The sequence below is a fragment of the Coregonus clupeaformis genome, chromosome 30 (assembly GCF_020615455.1).
Source record: "Coregonus clupeaformis isolate EN_2021a chromosome 30, ASM2061545v1, whole genome shotgun sequence".
NCBI classification, from domain to species: domain Eukaryota; kingdom Metazoa; phylum Chordata; class Actinopteri; order Salmoniformes; family Salmonidae; genus Coregonus; species Coregonus clupeaformis.
In genome coordinates, this window is record NC_059221.1 from 2,380,928 (window position 1) to 2,400,274 (window position 19,347).

General features: G+C 43.8%; 1 protein-coding gene across 2 annotated transcripts in view; it reads left to right on the top strand.

Annotated features, from left to right (window-relative positions):
- Window positions 1-426: 426 nt before the first annotated feature.
- Window positions 427-19,347, top strand: part of vps13d (vacuolar protein sorting 13 homolog D) — an 81,563-nt gene continuing 62,642 nt past the window's right edge. For both annotated transcript variants that reach the window (XM_041856098.2, XM_041856099.2), the window contains exons 1-11: window positions 427-981; window positions 1,728-1,947; window positions 2,181-2,258; window positions 4,603-4,793; window positions 6,339-6,419; window positions 6,502-6,618; window positions 6,707-7,547; window positions 7,965-8,132; window positions 9,888-10,018; window positions 10,118-10,184; window positions 10,328-10,507. In XM_041856098.2, the coding sequence (XP_041712032.2) occupies window positions 1,851-1,947; window positions 2,181-2,258; window positions 4,603-4,793; window positions 6,339-6,419; window positions 6,502-6,618; window positions 6,707-7,547; window positions 7,965-8,132; window positions 9,888-10,018; window positions 10,118-10,184; window positions 10,328-10,507 (1,951 nt within the window). In that variant the 5' untranslated portion in view covers window positions 427-981; window positions 1,728-1,850. The remainder of the gene's footprint in view (window positions 982-1,727; window positions 1,948-2,180; window positions 2,259-4,602; window positions 4,794-6,338; window positions 6,420-6,501; window positions 6,619-6,706; window positions 7,548-7,964; window positions 8,133-9,887; window positions 10,019-10,117; window positions 10,185-10,327; window positions 10,508-19,347) is intronic.

Consider the following 19,347-nt stretch of genomic DNA (forward strand, 5'->3'; position numbering starts at 1 on the left):
AGTTTCTGACATATTGAATGCTGGAAGGTTGTTTGGTATGCCAGGTGATTTGTAGATCAGTCTGCAGCACCAATAACTGACAGACAAATTACACCCCCTTGTGATGATAGCTAGATAGCAGGATCACATAATTAATGCATCTCTATGGGAAAGCTATAGTATACATTTTGGTCAACTGTTGAGCCATAAATGACAGCATTGCTATTTCTGAGGAAACTGAAATGGGCTCACATTTTAATTATTGATGAATTTAGTGTCGCTCAAGCCCATAGTTAGATGGTAAATATAAGACAATCAAAAAATCTCAGATCGATTTCACTTCCAGGCACTAGGGGTCCTCAGTGGCTAGCGGTGCATGATGGCTCAAAATGTATTTGTTTTTGTCACATGACAGGAAAGTCCCCGTTGGAACGTTTGCCAAACAAGGAAGAAATCCCACAGCTAGCTAGCTTGCTAATGCCCGCGACTTTGCGACAGCTAGTGGGGGTGAAGTTCGAAACAAAATATGAAGACGTTTATGATCACAGTTAACTAGCTTCACGTCCTGTGGCTAACTTTCGTTACATTTAGCAAAGACTGTCTACTCACTCTTGTCTTGCTGCTAATGCTATAAGATCCAATGAAGCTTGCAATACCAGTTTAGCTACTGGGCTAGAATTCTCCTTGTCGATTAGTGTCGAGTAGTGTGTGTGCTGTCTGCATTCCTGTGTTGAGTTTTTGACAGCGGACTTTTCACTTCTTTTGTCTTTCGCCCTAACGTTGGGTGACTGTCCTAGGTAGCTAGCTAGGTCATTGTCCACTCAGTCACTTGTCATGCTAGGCTTTTGAATAGAAAGCTAGATAGCTAGCTAGGTGGTTAGTAACGGCGCTTTTTGACTGTCATTCTTTTCCTTTGAGTTTTTGACACATCACATCGGACTAGCTGGATCATGGGCTCAAATCACCTTAACAACAACTAGCTAGCTAGCTAACTAGCTTAAGGTAAGTTGTCTTTTCTAAAGTCATTGGCAGCTGGTCTGGCAACTTTAGCCATAACTAGCTAACGTTATCTGATTTATCCAGGTAGTGACACACTGTAGCTATCGTTGTCAAAACAGAAACGACCTGTGATGTCCGCCTAGAATCTAGTTTGGCATTAGGGTCATTCCACTTCAAAAAGCACAAGAAAGAGGATTTCGACACGCACCATCTCAGATTGTTCTGAAATCGTTTCTGTTGTTAGAAACAGATAATATTAGTATTCCTGCAACATTAACGTATTTCGTTGAAATATAATTTGATCTAATTATGGTAAATAATTTCATCCAAATTGGCCATTTTAATTTATAGGATTCATATAATATTCAGTAAATATAGTACCTAACATCTGATTTGGACAACTTTTTTCTAACAATGGGTTCGGCATGAGGAATCCAAAATAATTGTCAAAAGTCACCCACGGACACCCCACATTAATCCCACCCCAACAACCAATATATAGTAACAGTTCTCTGTGTCTGACAAGTAGTATGGAGCTGTAGCTAGCTACTGTCAGATTTAGTATCTAGGCTAGCTGTCAGGGAAACTGCCATCATATGACAATTGTGAAGAGCACCATCAGGTGTTATGTTGCAATGCAATCTTAACTTTGTTCTAAATAATGTGTGTTGCCACTTACCAGTTCACTATGGAATGAGGCCTCAAGCCATGCTGCTTTAATGTTTGGTTGTCTTTACCTTTTTCACCAGATTTCATGTTATTCTGGAGAGGCTGTCACAAGAAGATTCCAGACCTTTTCATCCAAGATTTCCCCCCACACCTTCCCCACTAAGCCCCACCCCCTCTCCACTCCCTCTCCCTGACCCCTCATAATGTTGGAGGGACTTGTTGCCTGGGTACTCAACACATACCTAGGCAAATATGTCAGCAACCTAAATACAGACCAGCTCTCCATCGCCCTCCTCAAAGGTAGCCTGTCTGTCTGTCCGTTTGTCTGGCTCAGGGTGTCCACTGTCAGTTTCTACGATGACATCATCCTCGCTCTTACCCTCATTGAATTTGACAGCTCTTCAACTTGCCAAACATCCTATGCTACCAGAATCCCTGCAATATACAATATAGCACAATAAATATAATAATGTATCATGCATTTACTGTAACTGAAGTCTAGGCCCACCCTTGATAACCCTTGTCTTCCCTAGGGGCGGTGGAGCTGGAAAACCTTCCCTTAAGGAAAGATGCCCTCCGAGAGTTTGATCTGCCCTTTGAGGTCAAAGCAGGTGAGTGATCCATCAAAAAGGTTATCTTTGAAAACATTCACAATAACTATATATATATATATATACAGTGAGGGAAAAAAGTATTTGATCCCCTGCTGATTTTGTACGTTTGCTCACTGACAAAGAAATGATCAGTCTATAATTTTAATGGTAAGTTTATTTGAACAGTGAGAGACAGAATAACAACAAAAAAATCCAGAAAAACGCATGTCAAAAATGTTATAAATTGATTTGCATTTTAATGAGGGAAATAAGTATTTGACCCCCTCTCAATCAGAAAGATTTCTGGCTCACAGGTGTCTTTTATACAGGTAACGACCTGAGATTAGGAGCACACTCTTAAAGGGAGTGCTCCTAATCTCAGCTTGTTACCTGTATAAAATACACTTGTCCACAGAAGCAATCAATCAATCAGATTCCAAACTCTCCACCATGGCCAAGACCAAAGAGCTCTCCAAGGATGTCAGGGACAAGATTGTAGACCTACACAAGGCTGGAATGGGCTACAAGACCATCGCCAAGCAGCTTGGTGAGAAGGTGACAACAGTTGGTGCGATTATTCGCAAATGGAAGAAACACAAAATAACTGTAAATCTTCCTCGGCCTGGGGCTCCATGCAAGATCTCACTTCGTGGAGTTGCAATGATCATGAGAGCGGTGAGGAATCAGCCCAGAACTACACGGGAGGATCTTGTAAATGATCTCAAGGCAGCTGGGACCATAGTCACCAAGAAAACAATTGGTAACACACTACGCCGTGAAGGACTGAAATCCTGCAGCGCCCGCAAGGTCCCCCTGCTCAAGAAAGCAAATATACAGGCCCATCTGAAGTTTGCCAATGAACATCTGAATGATTCAGAGGAGAACTGGGTGAAAGCGTTGTGGTCAGATGAGACCAAAATTGAGCTCTTTGGCATCAACTCAACTCGCTGTGTTTGGAGGAGGAGGAATGCTGCCTATGACCCCAAGAACACCATCCCCACCTTCAAACATGGAGGTGGAAACATTATGCTTTGGGGGTGTTTTTCTGCTAAGGGGACAGGACAACTTCACTGCATCAAAGGGATGATGGACGGGGCCATGTACCGTCAAATCTTGGGTGAGAACCTCCTTCCCTCAGCCAGTGCATTGAAAATGGGTCGTGGATGGGTATTCCAGCATAACAATGACCCAAAACACACAGCCAAGGCAACAAAGGAGTGGCTCAAGAAGAAGCACAATAAGGTCCTGGAGTGGCCTAGCCAGTCTCCAGACCTTAATTCCATAAAAAATCTTGGAGGGAGCTGAAGTTTCGAGTTGCCAAACGTCAGCCTCGAAACCTTAATGACTTGGAGAAGATCTGCAAAGAGGAGTGGGACAAAATCCCTCCTGAGATGTGTGCAAACCTGGCGGCCAACTACAAGAAAAGTCTGACCTCTGTGATTGCCAATACGGGTTTTGCCACCAAGTACTAAGTCATGTTTTGCAGAGGGGTCAAATACTTATTTCCCTCATTAAAATGCAAATCAATTTATAACATTTTTGACATGCGTTTTTCTGGATTTCTTTGTTGTTATTCTGTCTCTCACTGTTCAACTAAACCTACCATTAAAATTATAGACTGATGATGTCTTTGTCAGTGGGCAAATATACAAAATCAGCAGGGGATCAAATACTTTTTTCCCTCACTGTATATATATATATATATAAGTAAACTCAATATGCACAATTAGAGTTATTTTGAGTTGAGCAGAAGATTGGCCTTAATTTCTGTGCACTCACTACACTTATCTCCAGTCCTTGCTGATCAGTCCTGCTTGGTTGACCTTTTGTTCACTAAAAGAACGTCAACAAACAATCAGTGTTATTTAGTCTGGTAACAAGCATGCACCCATAATGGCAAAGGAAATCAATTATTCAACATGCCTTTCTTTCAACCAAACCAGTGATTGGTTTAATTGTTAAGACAAGGCCAACTGGCCGATAAGTGTCTGTAGTCAGTGCAGCACAGTGATTAGTATTACAACAGTCTACAGTTCTTAGACATATGATAATAAATACACAACAGCAGCACAATGCATTTCACACAGTACATGACAGCCACAGCTACACTGAGAAAGTATAGAAGTACACAAAAGTCCTATTTCAGGTTGAGCAATGTTCATTTAGTCACATCGAATGAATGTTATCTCAGCTTTTATGACGTTTATCTTCATTATTTGATCTTCATTATAGTGTATAGATAAGGAAAAGGGGCATCATTGTTATCTTCAGTAACTTCTTTACTAAGATAAATCGGGACACAATACGCAGAGCATTATGAGTATTTTAGTACTTCATGCTACACCCTGCTTTCGCTCTCCAGGCTTCATTGGGAAGATCACGCTCCAGATCCCGTTCTACCGACCCCACAGTGACCCCTGGGTCATCTCCATGTCCCAGCTCAACCTCATCATCGGCCCGGTCCGACCCCAGGAGTATGACGAGGAGACGGAGAGGGAGGCCGAGCGCGAACGCAAGAAACAGCTGCTTAAGGCACTAGAGGACAAGTGGAAGGTGTGTGGGAACAGTGCCAAGAATCCTGGAATCAGGCTCAGTTGTATTCTTATCTGTAGACTGTGTATGTATGCAGTATACACTGAGTGTACAAAACATTATGAACACCTGCTTTTTCTCTGACATACACTGACCAGGTGAAAGCTATGATTCCTTATTGATGTCACTTGTTAACCTCTATGGGATGGGTGTCCCGTATACCGGACGGTTGAGCTAATGTGCGCTAATGTGATTAGCATGACTGTTGTAAGTAACAGCAAACTTTCCAGGACATAGACATGTCTTATATGGGCAGTGAGCATACATTCTTGTTAATCTAACTGCACTGTCCAATTTACAGTAGCTATTACAGTGAAAAAATACCATGTTATTGTTTGAGGAGAGTGCAAAACAACAAACCTATCACGGCAACTGGTTTGATACATTCACCTCTGAAGGTAAATAATGTACTTACATTCAATAAGCTTGCTCTGATTTGTCATCCTAAGGGTCCCAGAGATCAAATGTAGCATAATTTTGTTTGATCAAATCAATTTTTATATTCAAATGTAGGAACTGGGTTCTACAGTTTGAACCCCTGCTGTCTCTGGCTCCACACCCACCCCGCCCGGCCTCTAGATGTGTGAAAGTTAGTGTATAAGCTAATGATCCATCATGTATGACATTCCTGGGAGTGTGTAAACTTACATTTTGTATTACCATATCATTTTTGTATGTTCTCTATAGTTATGTACTTGAAAATGTATCAATTGACCAATTCAGCACATTTGGGCAGACTTGATACAAAATAGTCCAGTATTGCAATGCTTCACTGGATCAATCTGAAACTTTGCACACACTGCTGCCTGCTAGTGGCCAAAATCTAAATTGCGCCTAAACTGCAATATTATATTGTGGCCCTTCTCTTGCATTTCAAAGATGATGGAACAACAAAAAACGCATGTTTTTTTGTTTGTATTATCTTTTACCAGATCTAATGTGTTATATTCTCCTACATTAATTTCACATTTCCACAAACTTTTTCCTTTCAAATGGTATCAAGATTATGCATATCCTTTCTTCAGGTCCTGAGCTACATTCAGTTAGATTTGGGTATGTCATTTTAGGCGAAAATGGGAAAAAAGGGTTAGATCCTTATGAGGTTAAATCCACTTCAATCAGTGTAGATGAAGGGGAGGAGACAGGTTAAAGAAGATTTTTTAAGCCTTGAGACAATTGAGACATGGATTGTGTATGTGTGCCATTCAGAGGGTGAATGTGCAAGACAAAATATGTAAATGCCTTTGATCAGGGTATGGTAGTAGGTGCCAGGCGCACCGGTTTTTGTCAAGAACTGCAATGCTGCAGTCATTGTATTAGGCTATTGCAGTGAAGAGTGGATTGCTACCTACTTTTGCTATGAAATCATATGTATCCAGGAGTTCCACCAAGCCGCAAGTTTACATGTGATTGTGATATGTATAGTATGTTCAGCATTGTAATGATAGTGACATGTTGCTCATTAGACAACTAGTTGATGTCTTGATTGATGTACCTTTCCCTCAGAGCGAGTGTGAACAGAAAGGAGAGTCCTACTGGTACTCTGTCACTGCCTCTGTAGTCACCAGGATCGTGGAGAACATTGAGGTAAAATATCAAATGTCATTGTAATCCACTTGACTTGTGTTTAGAATCAGAACTGACTTTTCCCTTTGGGGTTTCTCTTCAGCTAAAGATACAAGATGTCCACTTGCGATTTGAGGATGACTTGACCAACCCAGGGAAGCCATTTTGCTTTGGTGTCTGCATCAAGAACGTATCTGCACAGAACTCTTCAATAGAACCGGTAAGTTACATGTACCAGTCAGACATCGCTTGCCATATCAAGTGGGTATGGCTGCTCGGTCTAACAGTGTGTTCCTCCTTCTTTACAGGCACAAAGGCTCATGCGGCAAAAGCAACTGGAGATTAAAGAATTCAGTGTCTACTGGGACACAGTGTCTAGCATGTTGGGTGATCTCCCCGCCAACGAGATTCAGGAGGCCATGACCAAGTGCATGCAGAGCCGAGAGCACCAGTATATCTTTGAGCCGGTGTGTGCCTCGGTGCTGCTGAGGAGGAATGCCTCCAAGGAGCCTCTGAGGTCTCGCAACGCGCCCCGCATCGAGGGCCAGGTTCAGCTGGAGCCTCTATCTCTACGACTGTCACAGGTGCAGTACCAGCAGATCATGGCCTTCCTCAAAGAGCTGGACCGCAGGGAGAGGGAGATGATGTTCCGCCAGTGGAGACCCAAAGTCCCCATCATTGGAAACTGCCGGCATTGGTGGATGTTTGCCATCCAGGCCAACCTGAGTGAGATTCGAGAGCAGAGGCGGAGGGGGAACTGGGAGTTTGCCCTGCGGAGGGCACGGGACGCCCTGCTTTACACCAACCTCTACTTCCAGAGGCTTAAAGGAGCCCCCCTCAATCCCCTGGAGGAGTGTGAATTGCAGAGAGTGGAGGACGAGCAGAATCTGGAGGAGTTGCAAAGCCTTAGGGGAGTTGTCCACGACTGCTTCCGCAAACAGGAGGAAATCGCAGAGAGTGTGAGAGAACCTATCGCTGAGAGCCCACCACCCTGTTCTCCCACAGGGAGCTCCATCCCCAATAGTGGCAGCTCTGGCATGATCCAGTACCTGCAGTCGTGGTTCCCTGGCTGGGGCGGCTGGTACGGAGCGTACCCTGAGACGGGCCCTGATGAGCTGCTACCAGGCCCTGGCACCTGGGACATCCTGGGTAAGAACTAAGGGGCAAATTCTAACTTTCACTAACAGTCATAAATTGATGTCAATGGGAGACTGAACATTTGAAGTTGAAGTTAGGATTCAACCCTAAGAGCTTTTCTCCTGGATCGTTGAACAAAAAAGTATTGTGTGTATGTTGCCATTGAGTGAGTGTAGTCAAAATAATGGGATAGCCCTTTAATACGAAAGAGAGAGAAAATGCTATGTTGGAGTGTAGTACAGATGCACTCTCAGTGTCTTTCAAGGACCTCACACGCTCTAAATTGAAAATGGTTGCTTTTCCCCCCTCGCCCATTCCCTATACATTTGTGTCCTGCTGTAAGGGACGAAAAGTCACAGTGCCATATGTCTCACAGTCTGTGCCAACCTCATCAACCAGATCGTGTCCCTCTGTCTGTCCCCTGTACAGAGGAGGACCTGTTTGACCCTCTGGAGGACTCTCAGACCCTCAACACCTTCACCAGGAGAGACCACCTGTTTGCCCGGCTAGAGTTCCTGCTGGAGACGGGGGCCGTCACCCTGTTCCACCAAGACAAGAGGGGAGCTGAGAGTGGCGTCATCGAGCTCAGGTTCTCAGGTACAGCATGGTGTCCGAAATGGCACCCTATTTCTTATACAGTGCTTTCGGAAAGTATTCAGACCCCTTAACTTTTTCCACATTTTGTTATGCAATACCCCATAATGACAAAGCAAAAAACGTTTTTTTTTTTTTTGCAAATGTATAAAAAATTACAAAATGAAATATCACATTTACATAAGTATTCAGACCCATTAATCAGTACTTTGTTGAAGCCCCTTTGCTAGCGATTACAGCCTAGAGTCTTCTTGGGTATGACGCTACAAGCTTGGCACACCTGTATTTGGGGAGTTTCTCCCTTCTCTGCAGATCCTCTTAAGCTGTCAGGTTGGAAATGGAGCGTCGCTGCACAGATATTTTCAGGTCTCTCGAGATGTTCGATTAGGTTCAAGTCCGGGCTCTGGCTGGGCCACTCAAGGACATTCAGAGACTTGTCCCGAAGCCACTCCTGCGTTGTCTTGGCTGTGTGCTTAGGGTCGTTGTCCTTTTGGAAGGTGAACCTTTGCCACAGTCTGAGGTCCTGAGCACTCTGAAGCAGGTTTTCATCAATGATCTCTCTGTACTTTGCTCTGTTCATCTTTCCCTCGATCCTGACTAGTCTCCCAGTCCCTACCGCTGAAAAACATCCCCACAGCATGATGCTGCCACCACCATGTTTCACCGTAGGGATGGTGCCAGGTTTCCTCCAGACGTGACACTTGGCATTCAGGCCAAAGAGTTCAATCTTGGTTTCATCATACCAGAGAATCTTGTTTCTCATGGTCTGAGAGTCCTTTAGGTGCCTTTTGGCGTCTGGCCCACTCTACCATAAAGGCCTGATTGGTGGAGTGCTGCAGAGATGGTTGTCCTTCTGGAATGTTCTCCCATCTCCACAGAGGAACTCTGGAGCTCTGTCAGAGTGACCATCGGGTTCTTGGTCACCTCCCTGACCAAGGCCCTTCTCCCCGATTGCTCAGTTTGGCCGGGCAGCCAGCTCTAGGAAGAGTCTTGGTGGTTCCAAACTTCTTCCATTTAAGAATGATGGAGGCCACTGTGTTCTTGGGGACCTTCAAAGCTGCAGAAATGTTTTGCTACCCTTCCCCAGATCTGTGCCTTGACACAATCCCGTCTCGGAGCTCTACGGACAATTCATTTGACCTCATGGCTTGGTTTTTGCTCTGACATGCCCTGCCAACTGTGGGACCTTATATAGACAGGTGTGTGCCTTTCCAAATCATGTCCAATCAATTGAATTTACCACAGGTGGACTCCAATCAAGTTGTAGAGACATTTGAAGGAGGATCAATGGAAACAGGATGCACCTGACATACATGTCGAGTCTCATAGCAAAGGGTCTGAATACTTATGTAAATAAGGTATTTCTGTTGTTTCTTTTTAATAAATTTGCTAGCATTTCTAAAAACCTGTTTTCGCTTTGCCATTATGGGGTATTGTGCGTAGATTGATGAGGAAAAAATTACTTTTACCCATTTTAGAATAAGGCTGAAACTTAACAAAATGTGGAAAAAGTCAAGGGGTCTGAATACTTTCCGAATGCGCTGTATATAGTGCACTACTTTTGGCCAGAGCCATAGGGGAATGGAGTGCCATTTCAAAGGCAGATTTACTTTATAGGTGACTCCTCTCCCAAATTCTGATATTTGTTTGAGAACATAAGTTGATTGAGAATGCATGCTCATGTGGGTAGTGGGTGCGGTGTGATGATTATTGATGGTTTGCCCTGAGCAATGCTGTAACAGTGTCTCCTTTCCTCAGGGGTGAAGGTGGGAGTGGAGTCTCTGCCTCGCTCTGAGTCCTCTCTTCTGTCTGTCAAGCTGGGGGGCTTATTCCTCAGAGACCTCACCACCCAGGGCACCATCTTCCCCGTCCTCGTTTCCCCCAAACCGGTGAGGGAGTAGCAGGCCTGTTTGAGTTGAACATGTGAATAGATTGAACATGTGCTATATGTACAGAATATTAATCTGTCATTATTATCTCTCTAAAAGGACCAGGTTGTGGTTGCCATAAACCAGCCTTTTGGCCAGCCTAGCAGTGCTGAAACGAGCAGCTCAGGTGAGTGTTTAGGTTTACTTGCGAAACGTCCTCTTGAAATCCCCAAGAGGATTGCAAAGTGCATTAATCACCTGTTAAATTAATTATGTTTATTTCATGAAATGGAATATAAAGACAATAAATGTTTATATTTTGTTTGGCAGTCCCTAGCTTAGAGTCATCGGCGTCCCCTGTGTTTGAAATGATATACGAGCGCAACCCGGTCAGGTGTAAATTTGAGCGGAGACTGGAGGTGAACACTAGCCCTCTGAACATCATCTACAACCCTCAGGCCATTAAGAAAGTCACTGAGTTCTTCTACAAAGGAAGAGTCCACACCTCAGGTAAGATAGATATATATATATATATATATATATATCTATATATAGTGGGGAGAACAAGTATTTGATACACTGCCGATTTTGCAGGTTTTCCTACTTACAAAGCATGTAGAGGTCTGTAATTTTTATCATAGGTACACTTCAACTGTGAGAGACGGAATCTAAAACAAAAATCCAGAAAATCACATTGTATGATTTTTAAGTAATTAATTTGCATTTTATTGCATGACATAAGTATTTGATACATCAGAAAAGCAGAACTTAATATTTGGTACAGAAACCATTGTTTGCAATTACAGAGATCATACGTTTCCTGTAGGTCTTGACCAGGTTTGCACACACCGCAGCAGGGATTTTGGCCCACTCCTCCATACAGAACTTCTCCAGATCCTTCAGGTTTCGGGGGCTGTCGCTGGGCAATACAGACTTTCAGCTCCCTCCAAAGATTTTCTATTGGGTTCAGGTCTGGAGACTGGCTAGGCCACTCCAGGACCTTGAGATGCTTCTTACGGAGCCACTCCTTAGTTGCCCTGGCTGTGTGTTTCGGGTCGTTGTCATGCTGGAAGACCCAGCCACGACCCATCTTCAATGCTCTTACTGAGGGAAGGAGGTTGTTGGGCAAGATCTTGCGATACATGGCCCCATCCATCCTCCCCTCAATACGGTGCAGTCGTCCTGTCTCCTTTGCAGAAAATAATCCCCAAAGACTGATGTTTCCACCTCTATGCTTCACGGTTGGGATGGTGTTCTTGGGGTTGTACTGTCCTTCTTCTTCCTCCAAACACGGCGAGTGAAGTTTAGACCAAAAAGCTCTATTTTTGTCTCATCAGACCACATGACCTTCTCCCATTCCTCCTCTGGATCATCCAGATGGTCATTGGCAAACTTCAGACGGGCGTGGACATGCGCTGGCTTGAGCAGGGGGGACCTTGCGTGCGCTGCAGGATTTTAATCCATGACGGCGTAGTGTGTTACTAATGGTTTTCTTTGAGACTGTGGTCCCAGCTCTCTTCAGGTGATTGACCAGGTCCTGCCGTGTAGTTCTGGGCTGATCCCTCACCTTCCTGATGATCATTGATGCCCCACAAGGTGAGATCTTGCATGGAGCCCCAGACCGAGGGTGATTGACCGTCATCTTGAACTTCTTCCATTTTCTAATAATTGCGCCAACAGTTGTTGCCTTCTCACCAAGCTGCTTGCCTATTGTCCTGTAGCCCATCCCAGCCTTGTACAGGTCTACAATTTTATCCCTGATGTCCTTACAGCTCTCTGGTCTTGGCCATTGTGGAGAGGTTGGAGTCTGTTTGATTGAGTGTGTGGACAGGTGTCTTTTATACAGGTAACGTGTTCAAACAGGTGCAGTTAATACAGGTAATGAGTGGAGAACAGGAGGACTTCTTAAAGAAAAACTAACAGGTCTGTGAGAGCCGGAATTCTTACTGGTTGGTAGGTGATCAAATACTTATGTCATGCAATAAAATGCAAATTAATTACTTAAAAATCATACAATGTGAAAAAAATTACAGACCTCTACATGCTTTGTAAGTAGGAAAACCTGCAAAATCGGCAGTGTATCAAATACTTGTTCTCCCCACTGTGTGTATGTGTATATATATATATATATATATATATATATATATATATACTGCTCAAAAAAATAAAGGGAACACTTAAACAACACATCCTAGATCTGAATGAATGAAATAATCTTATTAAATACTTTTTTCTTTACATAGTTGAATGTGCTGACAACAAAATCACACAAAAATTATCAATGGAAATCAAATGTATCAACCCATGGAGGTCTGGATTTGGAGTCACCCTCAAAATTCAAGTGGAAAACCACACTACAGGCTGATCCAACTTTGATGTAATGTCCTTAAAACAAGTCAAAATGAGGCTCAGTAGTGTGTGTGGCCTCCACGTGCCTGTATGACCTCCCTACAACGCCTGGGCATGCTCCTGATGAGGTGGCGGATGGTGTCCTGAGGGATCTCCTCCCAGACCTGGACTAAAGCATCCGCCAACTCCTGGACAGTCTATGGTGCAACGTGGCGTTGGTGGATGGAGCGAGACATGATGTCCCAGATGTGCTCAATTGGATTCAGGTCTGGGGAACGGGCGGGCCAGTCCATAGCATCAATGCCTTCCTCTTGCAGGAACTGCTGACACACTCCAGCCACATGAGGTCTAGCATTAGGAGGAACCCAGAGCCAACCGCACCAGCATATGGTCTCACAAGGGGTCTGAGGATCTCATCTCGGTACCTAATGGCAGTCAGGCTACCTCTGGCGAGCACATGGAGGGCTGTGTGGACCCCCAAAGAAATGCCACCCCACACCATGACTGACCCACTGCCAAACCGGTCATGCTGGAGGATGTTGCAGGCAGCAGAACGTTCTCCACGGCGTCTCCAGACTCTGTCACGTCTGTCACATGTGCTCAGTGTGAACCTGCTTTCATCTGTGAAGAGCACAGGGCGCCAGTGGCGAATTTGCCAATCTTGGAGTTCTCTGGCAAATGCCAAACGTCCTGCACGGTGTTGGGCTGTAAGCACAACCCCCACCTGTGGACGTCGGGCCCTCATACCACCCTCATGGAGTCTGTTTCTGACCGTTTGAGCAGACACATGCACATTTGTGGCCTGCTGGAGGTCATTTTGCAGGGCTCTGGCAGTGCCCCTCCTGCTCCTCCTTGCACAAAGGCGGAGGTAGCGGTCCTGCTGCTGGTTTGTTGCCCTCCTACGGCCTCCTCCACGTCTCCTGATGTACTGGCCTGTCTCCTGGTAGCGCCTCCATGCTCTGGACACTACGTGACAGACACAGCAAACCTTCTTGCCACAGCTCGCATTGATGTGCCATCCTGGATGAGCTGCACTACCTGAGCCACTTGTGTGGGTTGTAGACTCCGTCTCATGCTACCACTAGAGTGAAAGCACCGCCAGCATTCAAAAGTGACCAAAACATCAGCCAAGAAGCATAGGAACTGAGAAGTGGTCTGTGGTCACCACCTGCATAACCACTTCTTTATTGGGGGTGTCTTGCTAATTGCCTATAATTTCCACCTGTTGTCTATTCCATTTGCACAACAGCCTGTGACATTTATTGTCAATCAGTGTTGCTTCCTAAGTGGACAGTTTGATTTCACAGAAGTGTGATTGACTTGGAGTTACATTGTGTTGTTTAAGTGTTCCCTTTATTTTTTTGAGCAGTGTATGTATATATATATATATATATATATATATATATATATACACACACACACACATATACACACTACCGGTCAAAAGTTTTAAACACCTACTCATTCAAGGGTTTTTCTTTATTTTTTACTATTTTCTACATTGTAGAATAATAGGGAAGACATCAAAACTATGAAATAACACATATGGAATCATGTAGTAACCAAAAAAGTGTTAAACGTATCAAAATATATGTTATATTTGAGATTCTAAAAATAGCCACCCTTTGCCTTGATGACAGCTTTGCACACTCTTGGCATTCTCTCAATCAGCTTCATGAGGTAGTCACCTGGAATGCATTTCAATTAACAGGTGTGCCTTCGTAAAAGTTAATTTGTGGAATTTCTTTCCTTCTTAATGCATTTGAGCCAATCAGTTGTGTTGTGACAAGGTAGGGGGGTATACAGAAGATAGCCCTATTTGGTAAAAGACCAAGTCCATATTATGGCAAGAACAGCTCAAATAAGAAAAGAGAAACGACAGTCCATCATTGCTTTAAGACATGAAGGTCAGTCAATACGGAACATTTCAAGATCTTTGAACATTTCTTCAAGCGCTATGATGAAACTGGCTCTCATGAGGACCACCACAGGAATGGAAGACCCAGAGTTACCTCTGCTGCAGAGGATAAGTTCATTAGAGTTACCAGAAATTGCAGCCCAAATAAATGCTTCAGAGTTCAAGTAACAGACACATCTCAACTGTTCAGAGGAGACTGTGTGAATAAGGCCTTCATGGTCGAATTGCTGCATAGAAACCACTACTAAAGGACACCAATAAGAAGAAGAAACCTGCTTGGGCCAAGAAACATGAGCAATGGACATCAGACCAGTGGAAATGTGTCCTTTGGTCTGGAGTCCAAATTTCAGATTTTTGGTTCCGACCGCCGTGTCTTTGTGAGACATGGTGTGGGTGAACAGATGATATCCGCATGTGTATTTCCCACTGTAAAGGATGGTGGAGGAGGTGTGATGGTGTTGGAATGCATTGCTGGTGACACTGTCTGTGATTTATTTAGAATTCAAGGTAAACTTAACCAGCATGGCTACCACAGCATTCGGCAGCGATATGCCATCGCATCTGGTTTGGCTTAATGGGACTATCATTTGTTTTTCAATATGATTCCATATGTGTTATTTTATAGTTTTGTTGTATTCACTATTATTCTACAATGTAGAAATAAAGAAAAACCCTTGAATGAGTAGGTGTGTCAACTTTTGACTGGTACTGTGTGTATATATAGCAAAAACAGGTTTTTAGACATGTTTGCAAATGTATTAAAAATAGAAAACTGATGTTACATTTACATAAGTATTCAGAACCTTTACTCCGTGCTTTGTTGAAGCACCTCTGGCAGCGATTACAGCCTCAAGTCTTCTTGGGTATGACGCTACAAGCTTGGCACACCTGTATTTGGGGAGTTTCTCCCATTCTTCTCCATTGATCCTCTCAAGCTCTGTCAGGTTGAATGGGGAGCGTCGCTGCACAGCTATTTTCAGGTCTCTACAGAGATGTTTGATCGGGTTCAAGTCCGGGCTCTGGCTGGGCCACTCATGGCCATTCAGAGACTTGTCCCGATACCACTCCTGCGTTGTCTTGGCTGTGTGCTTAGGGTCGTTGTCCTTTTGGAAGGTGAACCGTCGCACCAGTGAGGTCCTGAGTGCTCTGGAGCAGGTTTTCATCAATGATCTCTCTGGACATTGTTCCGTTCATCTTTCCCTCGATCCTGACTAGCCTCCCAGTCCCTGCCTCTGAAAAACATCCCCACAGCATGATGCTTCTTCCACCACCATGCTTCACCGTAGGGATGGTGCCAGGTTTCCTTCAGACGTGGCACTTGGCATTCAGGCCAAAGAGTTCAATCTTGGTTTCATCAGACCAGAGAATATTGTTTCTCATGGTCTGAGAGGCCTTTAGGTGCCTTTTGGCAAACTCCATGCGGGCTGTCATGCACCTTTTACTGAGGAGAGGCTTACGTCTGGCCACTCTACCATAAAGTCCTGATTGGTCGATTGCTGCAGAGATGGTTGTCCTTCTGGAAGGTTCTCCCATCTCCACAGAGGAACTCTGGAGCTCTGTCAGAGTGACCATCGTGTTCTTGGTCATCTCCCTGATTATTCAGTTTGGCCGGGCAGCCAGCTCTAGGAAGAGTCTTGGTGGTTCCAAACTTCTTCCATTTAATAATGATGGAGGCCACTGTGTTCTTGGGGACCTTCAAAGCTGCAGAAATGTTTTGCTACCCTTCCCCAGATCTGTGCCTTGACACAATCCTGTCTCGGAGCTCTACGGACAATTCCTTCGAACTCATGGCTTGTTTTTTGCTCTGACATGCTCTGTCAACTGTGGGACCTTATATAGACAGGTGTGTGCCTTTACCACAGGTGGACTCCAATCAAGTTGTAGAAACATCTCAAGGATGATCAATGGAAACAGGATGCACCTGAGTATCAATTTCGAGTTTCATAGCAAAGGGTCTGAATACTTATGTAAATAAAGTATTTCTGTTTTTTTATTTATAATACATTTGCCAACATTTCTAAAAACCTGTTTTCGCTTTGTCGTTATGGGGTATTGTGTGTAGATTGATGAGAATTTTTTTATTTAATCAATTTTAGAATAAGGCTGTAATGTAACAAAATGTGGAAAAAGGGAAGGGGTCTGAATACTTACCGAATGCACTGTGTGTGTATGTGTGTGTGTGATATATATATATATATATATATATATATATATATATATATATATATATATATATATATATATATATATATATATATATATATATATATATATATATATATACTGCTCAAAAAAATAAAGGGAACACTTAAACAACACATCCTAGATCTGAATGAATGATATAATCTTATTAAATTTTCTTTACATAGTTGAATGTGCTGACAACAAAATCACACAAAAATTATCAATGGAAATCAAATTTATCAACCCATGGAGGTCTGGATTTGGAGTCACCCTCAAAATTAAAGTGGAAAACCACACTACAGGCTCACTCAACTTTGATGTAATGTCCTTAAAACAAGTCAAAATGAGGCTCAGTAGTGTGTGTGGCCTCCACGTGCCTGTATGACCTCCCTACAACGCCTGGTTATGCTCCTGATGAGGTGGCGGATGGTCTCCTGAGGGATCTGCTCCCAGACCTGGACTAAAGCATCCGCCAACTCCTGGACAGTCTGTGGTGCAACGTGGCGTTGGTGGATGGAGCGAGACATGATGTCCCAGATGTGCTCAATTGGATTCAGGTCTGGGGAACGGGCAGGCTAGTCCATAGCATCAATGCCTTCCTCTTGCAGGAACTGCTGACACACTCCAGCCACATGAGGTCTAGCATTGTCTTGCATTAGGAGGAACCCAGGGCCAACCGCACCAGCATATGGTCTAACAAGGGGTCTGAGGATCTCATCTCGGTACCTAATGGCAGTCAGGCTACCTCTGGCGAGCACATGGAGGGCTGTGCGGCCCCCCCCAAAGAAATGCCACCCCACACCATGACTGACCCACCGCCAAACCGGTCATGCTGGAGGATGTTGCAGGCAGCAGAACGTTCTCCACGGCATCTCCAGACTCTGTCACGTCTGTCACATGTGCTCAGTGTGAACCTGCTTTCATCTGTGAAGAGCACAGGGCGCCAGTGGCGAATTTGCCAATCTTGGTGTTCTCTGGCAAATGCCAAACATCCTGCACGGTGTTGGGCTGTAAGCACAACCCCCACCTGTGGACGTCGGGCCCTCATACCACCCTCAAGGAGTCTGTTTCTGACCGTTTGAGCAGACACATGCACATTTGTGGCCTGCTGGATGTCATTTTGCAGGGCTCTGGCAGTGCTCCTCCTGCTCCTCCTTGCACAAAGGCAGAGGTAGCGGTCCTGCTGCTGGGTTGTTGCCCTCCTACGGCCTCCTCCACGTCTCCTGATGTACTGGCCTGTCTCCTGGTAGCGCCTCCATGCTCTGGACACTACGCTGACAGACACAGCAAACCTTCTTGCCACAGCTCGGTTTGATGTGCCATCCTGGATGAGCTGCACTACCTGAGCCACTTGTGTGGTTTGTAGACTCCGTCTCATGCTACCACTAGAGTGAAAGCACTGCCAGCATTCAAAAGTGACCAAAACATCAGCCAGGAAGCATAGGAACTGAGAAGTGGTCTGTGGTCACCACCTGCAGAACCACTTCTTTATTGGGGGTGTCTTGCTAATTGCCTATAATTTCCACCTGTTTTCTATTCCATTTGCACAACAGCATGTGAAATGTATTGTCAATCAGTGTTGCTTCCTAAGTGGACAGTTTGATTTAACAGAAGTGTGATTGACTTGGAGTTACATTCTGTTGTTTAAATATTCCCTTTATTTTTTTGAGCAGTGTAATATAAATATATATATATATATATATATATATATATATATATATATATATATATATATATATATATATATATATATATATATATATATATATATATATATATATATATATACACACACACTACCGTTCAAAAGTTTGAGGTCACAAGTTTGCTAATCCAAGTTGATCATTTTAAAAGGCTAATTGATCATTAGAAAACCCTTTTGCAATTATGTCTACACTGTATTTCTGATCAATTTGATGTTATTTTAATGGACCAGAAAATTGCTTTTCTTTCAAAAACAAGGACATTTCTAAGTGACCCCAAACTTTTGAACGGTAGTGTATATGTATATATACTACCAGTCAAAAGTTTGGACACACCTACTCATTCAAGGGTTTTTCTTTATTTTTTACTATTTATTACATTGTAGAATAATAATGAAGACCTGAAAACTATGAAATAACACATATGGAATCATGTAGTAAATATATTTTATATTTGAGATTCTTCAAATAGCCGCCCTTTGCCTTGATGACGGCTTTGCACACTCTTTGCATTCTCTCAACCAGCTTCACCTGGAATGCTTTTCCAACAGTCTTTAAGGAGTTCCCACATATGCTGAGCACTTGTTGGCTGCTTTTCCTTCACTATGCAGTCCAACTCATCCCAAACCATCTCAATTTGGTTGAGGTCGGGTGATTGTGGAGGCCAGGTCATTTGATGCAGCACTCCATCACTCTCCTTCTTGGTAAAATAGCCCTTACATAGCCTGGAGGTGTGTTGGGTCATTGTCCTGTTGAAAAACAAATGATAGTCCCACTAAGCCCAAACCAGATGGGATGGCGTATCACTGCATAATGCTGTGATAGCCATGCTGGTTAAGTGTGCCTTCTAAGTGTCACCAGCAAAGCACCCCCACACAATAACACCTCCTCCTCCATGCTTTACGGTGGGAAATACACATGCGGAGATCATTCGTTCACCCACACCGCATCTCACTAAGACACAGCGGTTGGAACCAAAAATCTCAAATTTGGACTCATTAGACCAAAGGACAGATTTCCACCGGTCTAATGTCCATTGCTCATGTTTCTTGGCACAAGCAGGTTTCTTCTTATTATTGGTGTCCTTTAGTAGTGGTTTCTTTGCAGAAATTCGACCATGAAGGCCTGATTCACACAGTCCACTCTGAACAGTTGATGTTGAGATGTGTCTGTGACTTTAACTCTGTGAAGCATTT